The sequence below is a fragment of the Epinephelus fuscoguttatus genome, linkage group LG18 (assembly GCF_011397635.1).
Source record: "Epinephelus fuscoguttatus linkage group LG18, E.fuscoguttatus.final_Chr_v1".
Taxonomy (NCBI): domain Eukaryota; kingdom Metazoa; phylum Chordata; class Actinopteri; order Perciformes; family Serranidae; genus Epinephelus; species Epinephelus fuscoguttatus.
The window spans coordinates 12,551,333-12,575,135 of record NC_064769.1 but is presented as its reverse complement, the minus strand read 5'-3'; the positions used below and the strand labels follow the sequence as shown (position 1 = coordinate 12,575,135).

Genomic DNA, 23,803 nt, shown 5'->3' with positions numbered 1-23,803 from the left:
AACCAGACGTGGCCCAACTTACTTCTTCCAGCCTGCCAAGTTTGGGCCAGTGCTGAGCTAGGTCATTTTGAAAACAGCCCAATGATGTCAATGTTGGCAGCCAGAATCTGACAAGTGTATTTCGCCTGATTTTGAGGTGTCATTTAGCCAAAGTCCCAGTAGAGTCAGGCAACCAGACGTGGCCCAACTTACTTCTTCCAGCCTGCCAAGTTTGGGCCAGTGCTGAGCTAGGTCATTTTTGATAACAGCCTAGTGACGCCAGTGTTGGCAGCCAGAATCAGGTCCGTTTACTTGGCCAGATTTTGGAGCATTCTGTCATTTACCCTGAATGTCAGCCGAGTCAGGCAACCAGACGGATGTGGCCCAACTTACTTCCTCCAGCCTGCTGAGTTTTGTCAATGCTGAGCTTGATCAATTTGATAACAGCCCAGTGATGCCAGTGTTGGCAACCAGAATCAAGCCGGTTAATTTGGCCTAGTTCCAGAGTGTCACTTATCCCGGGTGTCAGCTGAGTCGGGCAACCAGATGGGTCTGACTTTTTCTTCCAGGATGCTATACACGTTTTCCAAACAAATATAACATGCTAACCTTATTAGCACAAACCTATGGCATTTTATATTGTATAGATTAGCCTAGTGGCCGGCGATCTTTCCCTCTTCTCATGAAACCAGGGACAACAGCAACATTTAACAAAGGTAACTGCACACAATTTGGCTCCATTACAACTCAAAAGATTCACCGACAAAACAACTGTCATACTAAACATGTTTTCCAAACAAATACAAAATGCTAATGTTATTAGCACAAGCCTATGGCATTTTACATTGTATAAATTAGCCTAGCAGCTAGCGATCTTTCCCTCTTCTCATATGAAACCTGGTCTCAGCCGAGTTGGGCAACTGGATGCAGCCCGACTCAGGTCTTACTCCCGCATCTTACTGTTTGGGCCGATGTTGGGCCATGTCATTTTGGATACCTGGATAGGCTTAAAAACATAACAATGTCAGTAAAGTTGCCATGGTAAAAATGGTCATTGTGACTCTATAACTATCTGACCATGATGCACTACCACTTACAGTCTGACAGCCATTTCACAGATATCTATGACACAGGGAGTATTACACCTATGCTGTCCCTGCTAGCTAAAACATTTCAAAATGTCAGCAGAGGAAAAAGGTCTATAAGCCTGTTTCATGTGTTTAAATCGGTTTCTCAGCAACAAGTTCAACAGTGTTTAGGACTTTCCCCTGAAAGAAGAACCATGCGCCAGATGAGGAATCAATCACTCTTTGCAACAGGATTTGGTGTTAAGTGTTTATTTCATTATCATGTGTCAGAATGGTACAAAATGTAGGGTCTGAACATTAGGAAATACAGTTCAGTTGTCCATTGTTACAGACATCCTGCTTAAAAAGCCAGTGTTCAGTCCACTTGGCAACAATTAGATAATAAAGGCCTTGTCACGTGATACAGACGGTGCTGACTAAAACAAGTCTGTCCAATCCAGCTTAAAGTTAATGCTCAACAGTGATTGCTGCTGGGGGTTAAGTGGTGTGGCTTTCAGTATGGCTATAATGCACACAAGTTCAGCATCTGCAAACTCATGCTGCAAGATGAAATAGATGTGAACCCCGAATAAAAGGAACTGTTTTCATATCCCTGATCTACAGGCTTCAGAATACAGAGATGAATAAATCGTACATAGTAAATACAATCATGTATTCAAAAAAAGGTTTTATACACAGGTAGCGATTAGATGTCAATGCAATCATGGCAGTTTTTTTGAATAATGCGATTTCTGAGTTCAAGTGAAATGGTTACAACCATCCAAAAATGTACACACTTCAGAAATATTACAGATATTAACAGTGTGTGGGCACCACACTGGAGGGAGAGATCATCTCCATTTACAGTATGTTAGATTGTCATGACTTGCTTCTGTTGAGTTGTGAAATCCTGTCCTTTTTTGGGAAGTGAGCTGTGTCCACAGAAATCAGCATGTCACTGTCTGCTGGAAAACCCCCTCTTGATCCAAATGAGTTAATCCTGTCAGAATTAACTGATAAATCACGCTGTTTCACACAAACTACACTATTTAAGGCATCATAACATAAATACAGAGCATTTCGTACTTTGAAGAAATTCAGGAGAGGCAACACAAAAGATCAAAACAAAACTTTGGGCACATTTTAGCACACAATTTAAAAAAAAAAAGAGCTAATTGATTTTTTTTTTTTTTTAAGTGTTTACATGAGAACGGGCCACCTCTGACATGACACTAATTAAAGTGCCTGCGTAAGAGTTTTCAAGTAACCAAGGGATATTTTGACTAAAACTTCTTCTTTTGGTTCTCTGCAAACAGCTGACTAACCTCAGCTAAGACCCGTCACCCGATTCAGTGATGCTGACAAGCAGGAAAGGGAGTCTGGCTACGGGTTTTAATGTGCTCATCTTGTGACTCAGAGGGAAGTGACTGTTGAGGACTGTATGGCTGCAGTCACAGCTCTGGAGGTCAGGGGAAAAAGGGCATTTGTCAATATAAATCCAAACGTTAGTAGGAAAATGTGACTCAGAAAATTTGGCTGACTACAGATGTGTCACAATGCTGACACAGATTGAATATGACAAAGCTGAAATGGCGAATGGACGGATATATATCAAGCAATTTTAGCAAATCCAAGATGTGACTAGCATCCCAGTGATGCCCTGAGAAAGATTTCTATGGCACTCTCAAGCTTCAAGAGTTAAATACACTAAAACCGCTGTACCAAGGATCAATTCAGGGTCATAAAAAGAATATTTAGCTGTTACTACTCAATCTCTGATGACCACCACGTTAAGGCCAAAAGACATTTGATACAACTGACAGGCATTGTTTCAACATCCTAATTTGACACTCTGCGGTGCACTGCAGGAAGGAGATTTTTAGTGTCAGCAGCAGTGACAACTGCACTGCACCACCACAATGGGCCATGTCACTATCTCTTAGTTTGGAATGACCAGTCTTCCCACAACTTGTCCCTATATCTGTAACCACCTACTGCAATAGATTATTTCTATTTTTATAATGTGTATATAGTGCATGTGCTAGTACCTAAATGTCATTATTTGCACTCATTATTTGGCAACAACAGGTCACTACCTGTAAAGTGTACCGAAAAACATGTTTTGTCTCTTTCTTGGCACCACAATAATTCATCAAGAGCAGAAATGCCACTTAAAAACATGTCAAACAAGTTCATACATACTGGAAAAGCTGAGATTTCCTTTAAATTGCTGAGTTTCACTGATGTCATCTGTTCCTTTTTTTTACTTAGCCTGTGACCTTTGCTTACAACTCAAAGCTGGCTGCTAGTCAACACAGTCAAGACTGAGGCTCTTCTTTCAGAAGTGGAGCAAATTACCTATGACCCCGAGAAGGGCATTTGGATTTAGCCAGGGACTCAATGGAACAAAATTCACTGTGAACAAAGGTGCGATTATATTTTTACAGTAAAACTTCCCTTAAACCTCTTTAAAAAAATAAGTTAAATTCAAAGCAAAACAGCTGGTAACAATAAGACCACATAATATATGACTGATATAAAACATCTCAGCTATACATTTTAGAACACACACAAAACAAGTCATGAACATGATGTTTGTGATCATTAACAGGGCATGTGGCTTGTGAAGGATAAGGCCATATTAGCAACAAGATGCCTGGCTGGAGTAAACATAGCAGGGTTACTCCAAATGATGCTATTAAATCCAAGGTCTTAACAAGAAAAGTGTTTCAAGCAGACAAAGCATGTTGCACTAATTTGGACCATGAATGTGGAAATCACATAGTCTGCATACTCTGGAATAAATGTTTTCCCTCGGGTAGGATCAGTCAGAACCAGTTTCCTTCACTATAATTTCCTGTTTGTCCTCAGTTTGCTCTTCAGTGGATAAACAAAGCGCAGAAAAATGTCCAGTTTACCCTGATGTAAACTGAGCATGATAAATAGAGGGGCTAACATACAAACAGCTGGGCACTTGAGTCACCAAAAACAACACTTTTTCTTTTAGGGACTGGCAGTACCTTGCAGCTAGTTAAGACTCTCCTGTCTCACATCTGCAGGAGTTCATCCTCTTGGAGGTAATAATCATCTTAAGTCTCTTAAAAGTACTGTGATTCTTGTTTTTTATCGACATATTCTGGATGTATGATTAGCACTGTGCAAGTTTGCGTAAGTTTTAATTTAACGAAGACAAAGAAATCGACTGTGACGGAGTTTTCTAATTGAGTGCGTTCCCCTGTACTTCCTGTCAGGCGGGGGACACCTTGTGTTATTACTATCTAGTCAGGTAAGCAACACGTACATCAGCCTTCATCTAAACAAAGGCCACTTAAGATCTTTGACAACAAGTATATGTTCCATAAGCAACTTAAAATAAAGTCATACACAAAAACAGCGAATCAATGGCTGTGTAGAATGTGTGGCATTCAGTCCCTCACTGGATATTGATCATGTCTAATTTTAATGTTGAACCAATCTCAACACAGCCTGTGTCCCAGGCCCAAACATGATACCAATGTGTGGTAGCATTTAAAAGTACCTCATTATATAGCTCAAAGCCAAAATAACTTCTTGACCTTGTTTCTTGTCCAATCACAATCAATCTCACAAACTTTGATAAGACACACCCGTAATGTGTGTGATGTTAAGTCATATAAAATAAAGTGTGTGCCACCATGCCTACTGAAGACATGTTGTTTAGAAAAGCAAGAGTTCCACACCACAGCTCCCACACAGTTTAGAAATCACCTGCCACTCTGACTAACGTTACAAATTAACAGCTGCAGGGTATTTAGACTTGCACTGCAGAGTTTGTCACCTATTGTTTTCTCTGATGTTCTTTCATCAGTCCTCTGAGTTAAGGCCTAAGCTGTGAGATCAGTTGTGGAACGATCTGTTGACTGTTGATCGTCAGAGTTATTTTGTTCACATAAAAAGATGCCTCTGAGCATGTTGGGGGTGCAGAGAGCCTGAAGAAAACAACAGGACCAAACGTTCATGCCTCAACAAATTGGCTGTCAGTTGCACTTAAATTTATTTACGAACATCTGCCAGTATTCTGAGCCACACGGGGCGCCGCAACTGCAAATGTAACTGTATAAATTTCAAACAAAAAATTTTGAGTCTCAAGGCCAGGGGAAGTTCAGGCAAACACTGCTTTGAGCACGTTCATTTGGCGCATGTGTCCCATGATCCGCAAAGAAATGATAGTGAGCACATCTAGCTCACTGGCAAGGCTGAATCATGCAGTTTTTTTCAGTTCTCTCTTATAAACAGGTTTGCTTTAGCAAGGTCCTACTGTGGCATGCATATTCAACATTGCCTGCTTCCATTCTTGCAGCTTTATATTCGGGATGATATTACAGAAAAGCCACGTTACTGAACCAACAGTCATCACCGAGATTATTCCTTGCCGACCATATAACTTGTGATTCCCATCAACATCCTTGGAGGTCTTGAAATGCCTTGCTTGTACAGGTTCTGCCAGGAGGGCCCCGAGCACCAATCAAACAATAAGCCATTTTTCGGAGCCTGCATGGCCGACACTGCTGCAAACTTCTAGTTTGCATATACAAACAATATCACCACTCTATTATTTCTTAAATCAAACTTCTCTCCTCTGCAGCTTTCTACTGGGGTTTAGTTCAAGCTTGCTCCTTATCGGCCCTCCAGAGCTGCTCTTTGACTTCTGGCGGCAGCGTGTTGAACAGGTCCTCCTCCACTACCAGACTACTCCTCTTCAACAGCCGACACTCACCGAGCTCCACCGGGAGACACTCGAGACGGTTCCCTCTCAGCTCCAGCTGGGTCAATCCGGTGAGTTCCCCGAAGCGTGATGGCAGCGTCTGCAGGCAGTTGTTTCCCAGATTCAGAGTACGCAGCTTCTTGCACTTGAACAGTTCTGGGGGCAAAGTCTCAATCTGAAGTGGAGAGGATAAGGAAAAGAATAATAAGGGGTGTAAGTTAAACAGTGAACAGAAAGCCTGAGTTGTCAAATTTTTCAATCAATATGCATTGGCAGGTGAAGCCACAATCTGCAATGTGAGCAAAGGGCGTTAAGAAAATGAGGCAGCTGTTTCCACTGTAGTGACTAGAAAAGGTTCAGTTCTAGTCAAAATAAGATCAGAGGGCAATCGGGCTTTGTTGTTAGATTTAAGGTTAAAAAGTCTCATTAACAAATTTAGGATAATGGGGAAAAATGGCTTCAAAGATGTCAATGAATAAGTTAAAACCAACATTCAGCAAAACTATATGTAATTTTTGTTTATCTAAAAATAAATTTCAATCTGTATTCATTGATTGTCTAAAGAAATCACATCCTCTTTAAACACCTACATGGTCACAATATTCATAATTATGCAACTAATTTGAATTGATAATGTGCGAACAGTGTGAAGAGGAGTTAGATAAGAGAGGCCTTAAAAACACAAGAGACACCAGAGGGGTCCTGTTTAATGGAACTATTTTTGGCTGCACACAAACCTGCTGGAACCTATTTTCAGAGCGCAACCACACAAGTAAACGCAATAAAACAGCAGTAATAGTAGCCTTTATTGAAAACACATGATCCTGAGTGGAAAGCAGTGTTTTCAGGAGAACTTTTCACAGTGAACAGAATGAAATTCCTGCATTGTGAAGCAAATTAACAGCATTTTATTAAGAATGAAATGATCCACTTCAGCCAAAGCCAAGCTTAGTTGTTTGTAGGTTTGTGTCAGTTTTGACACTTGAAATGTCCTTTGTTTTTTCTAGTAAAGTACATCAAAAAACTTCCCAAACATACTTCGGTTTTAAAGCGCATTTTGCCTAAGAATTGGCACTAAATGCTTCAACAGAATCTGTCAAACCAGACATGTCAACAGGTTATACACAAATCACTGAAACAGGAAGTAACTAGGAGTCCTTTTCATTATACTAACATATGCCTTAGTACATATGATGTTTTCTGTGCTGGAGACAAGTTGTCATTATTCCAGTTTGTTCCCTTCACCTCCTTACCTGTTAAAATGCAACGATTTTTGAAATACTATTAATAAAAGCTATTCATGAGACAAGAAGCTGAGTTGTGCCACACTCCTGTCCTTAGAACATTACCCTGGAAAAGAAAGTTGTGAGACATTTGTTAACTGTGTGGCTAAACTAGTTTAGACCAAGGATTTGAATAACACAGACTGAAGACTTGTTTGCTCAGCATTTTAATATACACTGTCACATAAATATAACAAATTACATGTTTTACACAACAGAATGTTCCTCCTGTCAGACATAACAACATAACAATAAATAAATAAATACAAAATGATAAACTTTTTGTTTTTTTTAACAAATTTTTCCAAAAGGTCCAAAAATCTTTTAGTGTTGGCTTGCATCGCCTGGAGTTGCTGGTCCTCCTTCTTAGCCTCCTCCTTTAGGAACACTAACAATGCTCCCACATCATGCCTTTGTGGTGGCACCGCTATTTGTGCCAGGCCATGTAGGATCCACTTCCTCACATTCCCGACCACAAGTAGCGGCTCCAGCTCCAGGAGGTGATGAGCCATGACCACTGGAGGCCACAGGCTCATGGTTTCCCAATACACACGAGTCCCCATTGGCCTTGTGCATGACAGAAAACCACGGCTGTTGTGTCCTCCCATTGTCTGTCCCTGCTCTTATCAGTGGATTTTTAGAGCTCCTGGAAGATATCAAACATGGGATTTATTAGTGAGATGTAGACACACTGAAACCACTAGAATATGACGGCACCCTACAGGCCATGACACACATTGTTTCAGTCAAATAACATGCTTAACAATTGATGATGGGCTCTAAAAAAGTGTCAGCCACATGAATGCAAGTAATTTTCTTACTGTCCTAACATGATATCCTTCTAACGTGTATATACCTACAGCATCTGCTTTTTATCGGACCTTGGAGGTTATAAGGCAACATTTGATACCATGCTTTATAAAACCCAGCACTTTCTCATGTGAAAGTACCCAACCCATGAAAGTAACACATTTTCTAACCAAGGTCCGATAAATAACAGATGCTGTACAACACAGACGATAGGAGAGTGCTGATATGACATAACTAAACGAGTTGTGAATAAAATATGCGTAAACACGTGCAGCATTAACATTACATTACATATCAAAACATAAAATAAATTAACATAAGGAGCACTTACGTTTGTAATGTTTCTTCACCATTCCGTTCCAATGAGCCAGATGTAGGGGCAGAGTTAAATAGGCCTGTCATGGCTTTCAGCTTAACTCACTTCCAGGAAGGCTGCTCTTGTATGTCTTCGCTCATGCTCCTCAGAGATCCCTTTTTGCTCCTCAGAGCAGAAATAAGAGCTTTGGGACAGTCTTCAAGATGGAGCACAAGAATGATTCAAATAAGAGACTTGGAATGCACCTGCTGGTAGACGTCCACACCAGCCGTTGTTTGGCTCTGTAGTCAGCGGGCTGCGCTTGTTCTTCTTCTCTGAATTTATTGGCAGCTCAAACTCTAACTTTAAAGGTGTTCCACCACCTACTGTATCAACTATGTAGAAACTTCCCCTTTTAACTCAATGAAAGTAATTTGGTTTTGCATTAAAGTCTATTTATCAACCATGATTTCATTATTGGAATAATACGTAATATTAATTTCCCATTACCTGCTGATAATTTACCGGCCCATATATATCATGCATCCCTAATGCCAGGTTCACACTACATGATACCAGCCTGATTCTATTTTTTTTTTTTTTATTCTTCTATTTTTACTTTTTATCTGTTCCTGATTGCCTTGATTAAGTTAATGCATTGCAACGTCATTTCAAACTCAACACTTCCTGTATCTGTTTCAAATTAAAAGCCCATTTATAACATCTGTTAAAAGAATCCCTTCATTTTCTAAACAGGCTTTTATTGTGAAACACTTGCAGGAACTTAGTGTGGAGGATTCAGTGACTTGCATGTTTACATGTTGTACTTCAAATGTAGCTCCTGCCATCTAGTGGAGCTTTTTACCTTACTACAACAACATTTCGGCTGGCACGTGAACAGACACAGTGACTGAAATAATAGCAACAATAATAAAAAACGGACAAGAATAACCTGATGACATCACACATTGTGAAAGACAACCGTGGATAATTGGTGTGTACCGTCATATAGTGTGTCATGTCTGTCGGCCAAGTCATGGCACGATTTTATGACTCCACAATCGGCTATTGCGACATAGTGACTGTTGGAACAGACAGAAATGTTGTGTCGTGTGAACCAGGCATAAAACAGACCAAAATTATATCAATGTTTTCAATTTGACTTCTGTCTGATTTCAAATCTAAACTTCTAAGGACAATTTAAAACTCAGAAATATAAAGCATCGTATATGTTGATAATTCACAACTGCAAAACTGCCAAAGCCTCAGTCATGTGGTTATCTTTAAAGCCATAATGCCCAACCTTTCTCCTGAGATAGCAACAGTTATAAGCGTTGACCTTCATAAACACCTTATCTGGCCTTTGAGCTAATCTTATTCACACATGATACAAAGATAGAGGGAATTATCTCTCCAAAAACACAGGAATTATGAATAAGCTTTTACTTAAGTTAAACCATGGATGGGAAATTTAAAGGAATTTTTGCCTCTCACCCTGTTTGCTGTCACAGCGAAGTACTGCAGGTTCTGGAGGAAGCCTACATCAGCATGGATGTTGGTCAGATTGTTGTGACTCAGGTCTAAGAAACGCAGCTTGCGACAGAAGAAGAGCTGGCTGGGGATCTTCTCTATCTTGTTTCTGTTCAGATACAGCCTCTCCAAGTTGGTAAGTGTTCCGATCTGAATGGGGATGTAGGCGATCTGGTTGTACCATAGCTTCAGGCACACCAGCCGGTGCAGGTGCTGGAAGCTGATGATCTCCTCTATGGTCTTCAGGTTGTTGTCCTTCAGGTCAATCTCCTGCAGGTTGTGCAAACTAAAAATGGAGTGTGGAATGCGTTCAAGGTCGCAGCGAACAAGCTCAAGCTCCGTCAGGTTGACCATTTTCTTCAGGCTGTTGAGCACCATCAGTTTGGTGCCCTCGTTGTTGATGGAGAGCTTCTGGAGGTGCACGCCCACATCCGTCACGACCTGCGGCAGCTTGGTCAGGTTGCTTTTCAGACGAAGCACTTTGAGCCTTTTGAGCTCCCGAAGCCCATCAATGACGATGTAACGATTGTTCTCAGCACTCAGGTTCCCGGTTAAGTGAAGCTCACTGAGGTTCTTCAGGCTGTAGATCCACAGTGGGATCTCCTTGATGTCTGTGAACTTGATGTGAAGAGACTTCAGGTTCTCTCTCAGGAAAGCAAGAGCTGGTGCCTCAATTTTAGCTGGTGTATGATAGAGCCACATCTCTCTCATGTTGGAGAGCTGGGCGATGATTGGTGGGATAGTTACGTCCGGGATGAGCTCCAGCTTGAGCACTTCCAGCTCAACTAGATCAAATACTGTGTCTGGGATTCCACTGAGCATAAACAGATGCAGCTCCTGCTTATCCTGGGAGGTCTTGGTGATGCGCTGCTTCAGCTTCTCCATCGTCCACTCATTGTTCAGGTTCAGCTGCCTCAGCTTGTTCTCGCTCACCTCTGACAGAAACACAGCAAAGCGTTTGGAATAGAGAGGATCATACTGATCTATCATGTGCAGCATGAAGGCAAAATCGTTCTTCAAGTCAGGGATGTCGCTATAGCTGCTTTCCTCGCGGATTGATTCAAAGGAGTATCGTTTGAGGGAGCGGCTGAGCATCCAACAAAGAGTGTACATGCAGATAAGACCATAAACCACCACCAAGCTGATGTAGAAACAGGCCAAAATCTTGAAAAGAGTGGCTAACGGGTGAGCACAATAGAACGTGCTGTACCCTGTTAATTTCTGTATGTTCACTGTGCACACTACACTGAACCTGATGTAGCGCACATAGTAGGCTGTGTAGCTAATTATCAGTACAAACTTGATTACTTTGATGATGGTCTGACGTATATAAAGACGGTATACTATGTCACCCTCCTCTACGTGGATCCTGAACTTCTTCACCTTCTCAAAAAGAGCTTTGGCCTGCTCCCCTTCCTTTTTATCCAAAACCCCAGTTTCAGAGCGATCTACAATTCCTTGTTCAATTCTGGACTTTGTTCGTTGCAGCATGGGTACGCTAGCCTCAACATCCTCGCTCACACATGAGGCCTTCTTATCCATCGAACCGTTCATCTTCCCCAGAGGCTTGGGGTCGCTCCTCCACCACGGTCTCAGACAAAGCCCTTGTTGTCCACGGGGAGTCAAAGCACTTGAGGAGGATGGAGACAAAGTGCTCCAGTTTAGAGCTTGTGCGGGGGAACTTGAACCAGAAGTTGCTGCAGGCCAGGAAGATAAGGGTGTGGAGTAGCACCAGATAGGGGAAATATTTGGCAAACCAATGTAGTTTGTTCTCGTAGCAGACAGCATCGACGTAGTTATACTGATGACGGTCAAGGTCATACTGAATGCCTTTGGGTTCAAGTGCATAGGCGCTGCTTACATTTGGGGCGGGCATGGTCTCGCAGGACTTGTTGACCACCCACTTGCAAGGCAGGCAGATCATCTTGTCCTGCGTGACCTGCAGCGTACCACCAAACACCGCAATCATCAGCATGACGATTGAGATGTAGTCGGTGAAAACGTCCCACCATGGCTTCAGGATACGGTACGCCGGCTGGGTGTCAGCAAAGTACCGGAGCTCTGTGATGGGAATCATGATGGTTTATCTAAAATGACAGAAAAAAATGAGAAATTAGTGGGTGATCTATCAAGTTTAAAACTCCATAAACTCAACTCTTTAAAACTCCAGTGGGCCTCTATTCTAATGAAATGTAATCCCATCGGTTCCTTCAATTTGTGCATTAAAAAGGCTGTAATAGTCAATATTAGATTGGGCAGTCTTAGGCAGTGTCATTATTTAGGATCCTTGTGGCCTGAAAGTAGAGCCTATTCCTGAGCCTCTCAGTGCTGGCCTGGTGTATCCAGTACTATCTTCCCAACCTCAGCAAGGAGAAAGGCTGTTATCTGGGTGGTTGGGATCTTTAATGATTCTCCTGGCCTTATTAATGCATTGCCTGGTGTTAACAGCCAGGTAAGGCCCCCTGTGATGTGGACACCAAGGTACTGGAATCTGTCCACCCTCTCCACCAAGAACCCGTTGATATTTGGGAGGGTAATTGGTCAATCAGTCCATCAGTTGATTGACAGGATATGTATTAATAAAATTTTGACGTAATATTTGAGTAATTTCTAAGCATATGGTTACGGTATGATCACACAAAATGAGAAATTTTAAGATTTATGTGTGTATTTTCAACACACACTTCAACTAATGATTATTTTCATTCCCTGTTGTTCTGATTATTTTCTAAATCAATCGATGAATTGGTCTGTCTAAAAAAAAAATGAAGAATCTAGTGAAAAATGCCCATCAGAATTTCTCAGAGCCTACGGTGACATCTTCAAATATATACACATTTTTCCAAACAACACTCAAGCACCTGAATACATTTAATTTTCAGTTATGTAAAGTTTTTGCTTGAAAGATAACCCAAACTATGAATGGCTACTCAAAATATTATATATATATTATATATAAATACTTTTTTGATGATGAATTAATTTGCACCCTACACCCTTATGTATCACTAGCTTCTTTATGTTTGGAGCAACAATGCAAGTCTACGTTTGCTAAGGCTTCTAAACAAATTCAAATGTACGTAGTGCAAAGCATCTACCTCTACAACTATGAATAGCTTCAAATGGATATCATATTAATACATGTAGAAGGACATTCCCCCTTCTGCTAGCTCAATGCTAATATACTGTACATAATCACACAGATATGCAATTTGGTACTGAACTCATCATCATACACACAGTCCAGTCAGCATGTTTAAGGTCAAGTAGCACACAAAGACTGGGAGTCATTGTATTAGCTGTAAAGTCTACGGAGCATCAGCCATATCCTCGGCATCCTGCATGCGCCGACAGCACGCTGCGGTTCAGAGACTGCAGAGTTAGCTGGAAGTAAAAGGGCCACAGATCCTGACACAGTATGCATGTTCACACACAAGTCACTGTTTCTTCATCTATCACCTGATGTGCAGTGATTTCTCTGCACAAACATTTTCACAGCATGACGAAGTGGTAAAAGCCTCTTCTTTCAGGCTAATACTTCATTCAAATCATATTTTAACATATCAAAAAATATAAACGTGTGACTATTTCAATTCTTCCATTTTCACTCCTTCAAGCTGAGATTAAATTATCTGAATCAGTGACGATACTGAACAACAACTTAAACTTTGACTGAAGGCTCTCAGGAAAATGTTAGTGATACCAAGCGAGATTTGATTGCTGACAACTTAACAAAGAAACCCCAAAACCAAGACTCTCCCAGGCGTCCATTTATACTTGAGTATTGTCAAACCACAACTAGGCTACTTCCTCACACGCTATATGTGTAAATAATACAAGAAAATTAGCAATCTCACCAATTTTTTTTCATCAAGTTGTGTCAATGCTTAATGTTAACCCCAGATTAAACTGTTATCTTTGAGAACATCCAAATATCACATTCTGATGACTTCTGCTTTGCTGTTCTGAAAATGTATCACCCTGCCCGCTCCACTCACCCCTTACTTACAGGAAAAGGATGAAATAGAATAGCTGGTCAAGTGGTCACAAAAAAAGCCTTGTTTTATCCAGTTCAAACCAGAATGGCAGTACAGTCACTGTGGGCCTCCTCTGTGAGGTTGCTGCTTTACTTCAACTGAGAAATCACAGCACACAAAGCTGCCAAAACACCTCTGTGAGCATTCACATGGTTTTAGGGACAGAAATCTCTGACACCAATGCAATTTCTATTACACTATGGCCACAGATTAGACACACATCTAAAACTAGAACAGCACAATAAATGTGTTTGGCTGCTTACTATCTCTATTTCCTGTGCCAAGCAAATAGCAGACAAACTTAAACCAGTAGGCGTGTTCCCAAAGTCAAACTGTATAGATAATGGCCCTTCACATGAGGGCACTGATAAGGTCAAGTAAACTGTAACAACAAAGATTCATGTACCATGTCTTAAAATAGAAGTTTTTGAAGACTCATCAGCAGCATCAAGTTACAGCAAACATGCAGTCACTGACATCATTAGGACATCCAAGATTAGTTTCACAATATCCTGGCACAGGACAATAAACATCAATGTGAAGGCAGCTTATCTTGCCTGTGCATCACACTGCATGTCTTTCCAAACCACTCCTCCAGACTTTCTACCAAAGACTTCTCCTTTGTGGAACTAAAGCCAGTAGGCGATTTGATGGGGGAGGAGGGACACGCCATTCCCCCTTGCAAACATACTCGCTTCGACTGGCCTCCTAAGTGAGTGCACAGAAAACAATATGGCAGTGAATTACTGAACCATAACACAAGTTATTCATTAGACTGGGATTCGTCACCTCTGTTAAAAATTAGCAAATCACCTACTGACTATAGCTATCTGATCACTCTCACCACCTCCAGAGGAATTCAGTAAACTAGTACTAAAATGCAAACTGGATTAAAAAAAGAAAAAGGTCAAGGCTGGATTATAAAGATACTCTGCTCTTGGCATCCTGCTTGTAGCCCTACCCTGGTACATTTCTCCAGAGTTTGTTCCCTGAACAAAGCTGCTTTTGTGTAGGCAGTCATTGTAGATGAGGCCCTGACACATGGGCTGATAGAGGTGCAGGCAAACCTGGCTGCTGTGAGAGGCAATATATTACAGAGCCAAATATAAGCTTCCTCAAGGACAAGCATCTCTCAACTCAAGCTACAGTCAAACAGAACAACGGAGAGAGAAAATCCTGACTGTACTGTATATTCGCAGTTTATACTGGATCTACCTTTAGAAAGAAAATAAAGTACACCTGAATTTAAAAATGTAACAGTGTAGCTTTATCATCATTAGGTCAGAATTTTAATTTGTCCAATACTTTGGTTTATGACCAAATACTGGCACATCTCATGACACTCCCATCAACCTCTGTTGAACTTTGTGTTTAGTGCTAATTAGCATGTTAGCATGCTAACACCATCAACTAAGATGGTGAGCATGGTAAACGTAATACCAAAGATCTACTATAACAAAAGATAACGCATTACATATTGTGCCAATGGTATGGTACGGCATATACCTAGTCACAGACTTTTGTTCACCTTGACTTTTGCTTACAGCGATGGCCCTGTTGTTGTACTCAAGTCCAAAAATTCATGTAAATGCATGTGAAAATGAAAAACAGTACACTTATGAGATGAGCTGGGTACGACAGCCCACTGGGCAACCAGAGACTTCCCCATCTTTGGCTCCTTTCAGTTCGGATCTCTCACCCTTTTTGTTTCCTTCTTTAAGTTGTGAATATCATTCTGTTTTTCCTTAAAAATAAAACTTATTTTATTTTATTCTATTTTATTTCATGTTTCAGTCTCAAGTAGAGTCTTAGTTTGTTAAGAGAGATGGTAACATTTAATACAACTCTTGTCTCTTCAGCTCCAGTCAGTGATATACTTCCCCACGACTGGTGAAGGCTGAGAAGCCATCGGCCATTATCCGAGCCAAGCTGCACCAATAAAGATAGTCTGTAAAACATCCTATTGGCGCCAATTACTGAAAGGAGAATTTTGTCATTGTGGCAACACATAACACATAATGTTCACTTTAAGTTTAATCAGTGTCAGTGGCGGCACCTGTTCTGACATTTTAACAGGTAATAGTCAATAACATTTAAATACATTTAAGGCTAGTGCCATAAAGGCACGGGTGTTCCCAAAACAAACTGATGAGGTGACCCTCTCTATCCTCTGTTCAAAACTGCCACTTCCTTGACGTTGACGTTAATGGCGGGCATTTTCAGCTCGCCCTTTTTCATCATCTTGTACAGGTTGTGGACACCTTGTTGTTGTTTCTGCTCCAATGCTGAATGCCTTCCACCATTCAGTGGTGAGGAGCGCACTGTTATTTGCACTATCATGCTGGGGCAGTGGCATGAAGACTACAGAGGAAAACAAGATCAATAAGCTGCTGAAGAAGGCCAGGTCTGTCCTTGGGACCAGATTAGATCCAATGAGTGTGGTGATTGAAAGGAGGATGTTACAGATGCTTTTGACCATCATGGACAACCCCTCCCACCCACTACATGACACACTGACCAGGCAAAGAAGCTCTTTGACCAACCGGTTTATCCTGCCTTGGTGTTCTACAGAGAGACATAGACGCTCCTTTTTGCCCACTGCCTTAAGACTGTACAACTCATCCATGTGCTGACCCCCCCGCCCCCTTTCTATTTCCTATGGACAGTCTACACTTTGGTTTTTACTGCTTGTACCTTGTGTCACTGTGTTTTTATTAGTATTTTTATAATATGACCTGTGTTTTTATTGTCTATTGTTTTGTATTGTTTCTATTGGCTGCTGTGGCGCAGAAATTTCTCCTCAAGGGGATTAATAAAGTACCTACCTACCTACCTACCTACCTTTGTGACTAGCTAGTTACCTAACTAACTTGCTAATTTCACAATGCTTTTATGCTAATGATAAAGTGGTTCCAGGAAATGAGCTGAACAAAGCTGTCACTCATCTGATGATAGCAATGTGCTTTCCTCACCTGGGACAAGAGTGTGTCGATGAAGCACTGAAGCATGAATCTGTTAAATTTTACTCATGTAGTGGCTGGATAGCTCACTGACTCCACCATGTGAGACGGCACATTTGGAGATTATTTCACCAGTTCTTAGCTGTTGAAAACATTATGTCCAAATCCCAGTGATGTGTCCACAGCATGCAGTCCAAAGTAGCTGCTTGAAGTAATACTTCACCCACAAATGACCATTTGTAAATCAATTAGTTATGCTGTGTTACCTTAAATTTGTTATGCTAACCTTGTTTATCTCGCATGCCTCCACAAAAATCAAAAACACACTGATTAATTAATTGATTTGAGACCACATTAACAACAGCAGAACTATATCAAAACATCTATTTATAAAAAACACCTTAGTACTGGAGTCTGGCTTTGAAGAGATTGTACATAAGTTTTACTTTAAGTTCAGGTTTTAATAGTAAGGTTTTAGGAAGTACTGAGCATATGACTGCATAAATGAGGCTTAGAAAGCTGTGAAAATATTCTAAATATAGTGTGCAGTCAAAGTGATATTGACGTTTTTAAGTGGGTCTTTTTTAAGTATGGAACTAAACAACTGAGACAGCATTTGCTTAGTGCCATTTATTTAATGTACGTGACATGGGGGTTTTCTACCCCAAAGATGTTATACACAAACACTGCTATTCCGTCTATGTTCATAAAAATGAAGACTGACCAAGAGCAGAACTTTTTCCCACATCAGGACAAATTATGATTAGGCCCGTTTGAAATGAAATGCGCCTCCCCTGGAAAGAGGACAAGAGCAGGCGGCTGCAGCAGGAAGTGATGACAAAAGGCTGCAGTGAAGTCGGACAGTTTCCCGACAGTTTCCAGCAGCCTTCAGTCTGTACAGGATGTCACTAGAACATTAACATCCTGTCAGATATGATGTTGTTTTTTTAAATGTGTTCAGACTCATATATCAGTTTGTTCTTAGTCTACAATTGTTTTAATTATGACATATGTACATGAAAAAGATTTAGCAGCAATCTGTAATTTCTGTTCATGGTTCAACCTCCATTTGACATGAATTCTTATGTACATCAGCATCATGTCAGTTTGCTGCTGCAGAGCAGACCTGTCCCCTCAATTACAGGGGCTAAATAAATTGTGTCTGACTATTTAGTAGGTTCATATTTTCAGAGGAAAAAGAAAAACCAAGAGAACAGCTGTCATCAATGGACCTACCCTGTTAAAATAAAGGTTAAATAAAATAAATTAAAGATCAGTCGGATATAATCAAGGCTTCACATCTGTACAGATGTTATTTTAAGAATCCTCACATCCCACTGACCACAAGTCTCTGTGATGGCTGATACTTAAATAATTAAAATCCAATGTTAATACACAGTAGACTACATATAGCTTCTGATGAATGTATTTGGTCTCTGAATACTAAACGTCACAATCAGTGAATGATGCAGATGAAATTGCACACAAAACTAACCGGCACGCATTGTGATTGATATGTGCAGGCCTGGTTAATCTCGAATGAGCCTATTAGGACACCATGCTAAGTAAAACTCAACAATTCAAGTATTTTTTAAAATTTTTTTTTTTATGCAGGGTAACATGAGGCCAGGAATTGTTGTGGCCCTAAAAACTGCTTAACCCTTTGAATTTAATTTCATAATGACACTGACAAATAAAACTATATTTATTGTTGATCTAATTTATGTTGATAAAAAGTCATTTTCAATACTGGTTCAGTGAATAAAATCTGAGCATTCCTAATAAGACAGTATCGTAAGATTTTGAATATTTTACATGAACAAAAAATTCCTGACAATAAGATTTTGGTATCTTGCATAAATAACCTTTACCTCTATTTGAGAGGTTTCTGATTTTTATTCATTGGCCTGTTGGCTCAGTTTAGCTACAGCTTATTCTAAATTGGGTGTCTTTATTGAGGTGCGAATGTTAAATGCATTACAAAGCCCTTGCAAAAGTTCAGTCAGGAAGACAATACTTTTCATGCCCAGGCTGTGAGTTTCTTTCTCACTCTGCCATTTACTCCTTGTACGCATGCTCACTCACCATCTCTAGGTGTCATCGTCTGGGTCTGTCAGTTGAGTCATCAGCTGTTTTTCGGCTGACTCACAATTAACCAACAGCACAGCGACACACCCTCTCTGTCAGCCTATCATCGTACTGCTCCTCATTTTTAATATGGTTCTTTCTCTGCCTTTGCTGCAGTGGTGTGCGCCCTCCACCTCCCCATCACCATCTAGTCTTTACAGATTCATCTGCCTCATCCGCCTCAGCAGTCAGCAGCCTCAGCGTCAGCAGCCACCACCACCACTGGTGTCTGGACTCAGTGGAGGGATTTCTACCATTTCTCCCCTGTTTTTTGGGGGAGTTTTTCATTATCCACTGTGAGGGTCCAAGGACAGAGGGATGCTGGATGCTGTAAAGCCCTGTGAGGCAAATTGTGATTTGTGATATTGGCCATTATAAATAAAATTGAAATGAACTGAAATTGAATCTTGCTGCTGCTCAGATGTCTCTCAATCAAAAGATATCGCCCTCTGGTGTCCAAGCGCCAAAGATTTCTGCTAAATCTTAATGAGCACAAATAATCTGTCTATCTGTACTAGGGATGGGGCCGATCCGATCCAGTATCGGTATCGGGTTCCGATACCAACGTAATTCATGGATCGGAAATTTCTGATTCATGAGCCGCGTCTGTGCTTTCACGTTGTCTGCTGCAATGATATGATGATTACTACATAGTAGTGTTGCACTGACCGCGGTACTAAAACACGATGGTACATATGATACCATAATGTTAGAGTACTGTAGTACTACGGTACCTCAGGTACCACTACTGTGGGATAAGATCAAAGTCCAATCGCAAGAGCGTGAGTGTCCATGCGGCGTCCAGTAACGGCGCGTGCTGTCCACCTGGCACTCAATATGCCGCTGCAGTGGTTGTATCCAGTGACATTTCAGGTATAAACTGAGCTATTGAGTATCTTTAAGCTGTGAAAGTTATTAATTTATTTTTACTTGTAGGTTCGATTATGCTACAGTGATTTGTTTTCCACTACAGAGCTCTATGGTGCGAGCATTTTACTGCCATTTGCGACTAAAAATAGTTTTGTGTGTGCAAAATAAATCATTCAGCAAGCTGTGTGAGTACAGATTTCAACCAGCAGCAGAAACTAAAGGCAAATCCTGCCGGTTGTGGGTTGAACGGGGGTCACAGACACAGACGGGAATGTATTCCTGTCAAATACGGCGGAGGCTCATAGTGCTGCGCGGCGCAAGAACGGCTTACCGGCGACAGCGACTCCAGGTCTAATAATGTCCTCTTCTTGGCGTCATGACTGCCCAAAAGTACCAGAATAACCAAGCCGTGGCGGCACACAGGTATGTGACGTGTCAGAGGAGAAACGAGCCATTCACATTTCGCTCTCAGTGGCAGGTAACGGTTCACAAACCTCACCGCACTTTAGGGACTGTTTGTTACTTATGAAGGGACTGTCAGGGGAGGAGGATGGCTGGTTGATTTTTATTTTATTTATTTATTTTATTTTGACCCCCCCCCCCCCATATTAATCACTTATTGATGCTGTTTTCCATTGCTGTAATTCCATTGAAATATCATTGATGTGTTATAGAAAAGTGATTTATCTTTTTATAAATGACAAAAGGCACATCTGCCTCATTTTCGCTGTCATGATACTACTCAGAACCATGATACTTTCACTGGTATCGTACCGTGGGTCCCAATTTTGGTACCATGACAAAACTACTACATAGTAGTGTCTACTTGATTTGTATCTGAGCTGTTCAGATTAATATGACAGGTGCTTTTTGTTTTTTTGATAGTGTATATTGCACTAGTAGTTTAACACTGTCTTGGAATTTAATAAATGTTGACAATCAATTTGAAACCCTTACAGTTGCATAGGCTGTTTTCAGGATGGGATTTTTCCTGTGAGCAGGATTTCCTGCTTTTCTGACCTTATACTTACCTCAAGTTGCCTTTTGGGACATACGTGCATATATACGTACATATCATACTTGCCTGTAGAGAGGAGTTTATTACAGCCTCATATAAAATCAACAATGATAATAATATTATTAAAGCAAACAGAGCTCTGGTATCGGAATAGTATCGGTATCGGCAGATATCCAAATTCAGGTATCGGGATCGGATCGGAAGTTAAAAAATGTGGATCGGTGCATCCCTAATGTGTACACTCATATTTCATATTAAATATTATCTTTACGTCATTCTCCTGTCTCTCCTGATTGAGCTGTAGGTGTAACCACAAAACAAATTCAAGATCACATTCTTGGCCATTATGTGTCCACATATCCTCCCAAAACATGATATACTTCTTGTTCCTCCAAAAACAAGAGAAGCTGTGAAAACAGAGTTATCACAGCTTCTGATCTCAACCCATCTGCCCAACCCTGGAAGTGATGTACAAGCGAGTGCGACATCAAGAGCTGCAGCACACAGGGCACTGTTGTCAGCCTTGACCAGGTCTAACTGGTTCTAACTCACAAAAAGCCACTTTCCTTTTCATGACAGCACTGATGTTGTCATACTCACACACAAACACACACACACACACACACACACACACACACACACACACACACAAAACATATCTAAAACATGGGCCATTCAAAACCACTTTGTGACAGCATAAAAGCATATGTTGAATATATATATTTTAACTAATGTGACTAGTTATTTCGCCAATACTGATTTGCCCCATACCAGAAAGGACTATACTTATGCTCTAAGGATGTTACACCACATAACACACAGAGGCACTACATCCTGTAGTATCACTGCAATAGTCGTGTCATAATGAGGCTGGATTAATTCACTATGAACTTAACAATATAGGCTATCTCATAAACGCTGTAATATTACAGTTAAAATCAATGTGTTTTATTGAGAGACAGTTCACAATTTATATCAAACATTTTAATTGTAATTAATTGTTTACTGTCCCTGTGTTTAATGGGCAGCATTGTTTGTGTCATGTAACACCTACCCGTGCAGCGTTACCTTGCTGGCCCTCAACAGTGGACTAAATGTTGATATGACAGAAAATATTTCAATAGCTATTCATGTGGGATTAAGACTGTGACTGTAATGTAGTATAATTTATTAACATGTCTAGCCCACACAGCGACTTTTCATTAGGTGGCTCTTGTCCACAACAACAGTGAGCCGAGTGGACGGGAAACGATGTCTCACACCGATGTCCAGTTAGCACGCTGCGGCAGTGAAATCAGTGAGGACCACACAGCTACACTAGCTAGGTAAATACATGAGAAAATTAGGAAAAGACCCACCTGTTTTATTTAAGATGGTGTCTCTCGCCTCCGCCGCACACGTGTGACACATTTCTCAAACGTTTCTCAGCAGCTGTGTCTGGTCTGACACCGGGCCGGGGCCCCGTACGACAGTGACGGTGGAGAAAACCACACGGAGGTACGAGCCGAGGGGGTTCGGCCGCTCTCACGAAGAACACCGCTGCTGCACGAAACTGGCGGAAGTACATAACAGAGCCGCTGTCAAAATAAAAGCACGGCAGCAAGGTGATAAAGTGACAAAAACACCCTCTACCCTCGTTCACCTACTTTGTACATTTCTTCAAGTACCATACAAATTTAAATACCTTGTCTTTAACATGAGTCTTTATTCTATTTGGAGTGCAGGCAGTGGGGCATAGAGAGCGTGGGTCTTCCAAACAATTGGTGCTTCTCAAAGTCAAGGATGCCTCCTTGGTGGGAAGGGTCCTTCCTAGTGAGGTCCTACAGAGGCTAGGCAAGACTCCTTCCTAGCATTCCGTGAACTCACATTGGACCAGGCTAGCCAGTACCTCGGTGTGTGTCATTAAAGCAGCCTTCGAAGGCAGAACTGATCAGTTCTGGCAAATCATGCCCAGTAGCAGTAGCTCAATCCATGAGGACTTGGGTTGGTAGCTAGAAGGTTGCCCGTTCAAGTCCCCATCTGGACCGAATATGGAGCATGTCCTGGTAGCTGGAGAGGTGCCAATTCACCTCTTGGGCACAGCCGAAGTGCCCTTGAGGAACATACCAAGCTCCCCAGCCACTCAGGGCCTGTCCATGCACAGTCCCCTCACTCTGACATCTCATGTAAGTCCTGTTTGTCCATCTGTGCACTTCGGGCCTATACATCAACAGAGTGAAAAAAAACTGAATTTCCCCTTGGGGATTAATAAAATATATCAAATTAAATGAAAGAATTGTGGGTACCTCATGCCTGCCAAGAATACACACATGACACAAAATTAGAATTCCAAGGATCCTTGACATTGGAGGACTATATCAGCGGGATTCAGTGACATAGCCTCATTGAAATTCAGTCGTTAAAGGATCCTTCCTAAACTTTGAGAAGCTCCTAATGTGTTGGATGGAGAGTGGGCCCCTTATGGGTGATTGCCACCTCACAAATATGCCTGTATTCAAAGAACTCACATTAAATTAAAAACAGTGCCATTTGCTGTATTTGTCCTGAAATAGACGAACCCATCTCTGTCATGTTTTTTGTCGAGTAGTAAATGGCATCTCTAACAAAATTATGTGCTTGTCCTGAATAAACTACAAATTAAGGATCCCAATTGTTAGAATAATATAATTTTATTTTAGTATTTTTTGTCATATACAGATATGCGATGATGATTGCTGGTGATATGTACCTATAGTGATGTTGCCCAGTGTCAAGGGTCTATTTAATCATTTGACGAGACGATATATGCAGGATAGCATGCACAGGGGCCTGTCGTAACTACCTTACGCCACTGGCTCAAACCCGGAAGAGGCAGAACCATGTTGAGTTTTTGCAGCATTATTATTTATTGTCTCACGCCGTGGCTTAAATTGACCTGAGCTGATATGAGTTACAAGCTTGAAACTTGGCCCAATAACTGGAAATGATGTGCAAATGCCTACCTAGAAATATGACACCGGTCGGTTACATGATGACCGACTGGTCCTGTGTGTTTTTATGGTTTTTCTCCAGGTCTCAAATTTTCCTCTTCGTGTCTTTATGTG

The 23,803-nt window shown here is 41.1% G+C and overlaps 1 protein-coding gene across 1 annotated transcript; it reads right to left on the bottom strand.

Moving 5' to 3' along the window:
* Positions 1 to 1,306: 1,306 nt before the first annotated feature.
* On the bottom strand, positions 1,307 to 22,249 carry lrrc8aa (leucine rich repeat containing 8 VRAC subunit Aa). Its single transcript, XM_049604960.1, is given in 4 exon segments — positions 1,307 to 5,965; positions 9,673 to 11,284; positions 11,286 to 11,795; positions 22,079 to 22,249. Coding segments are annotated over 3 exon segments (2,388 nt in total). The 5' UTR covers positions 11,786 to 11,795; positions 22,079 to 22,249; the 3' UTR covers positions 1,307 to 5,689.
* Between the last annotated feature and the right edge of the window lie 1,554 nt (positions 22,250 to 23,803).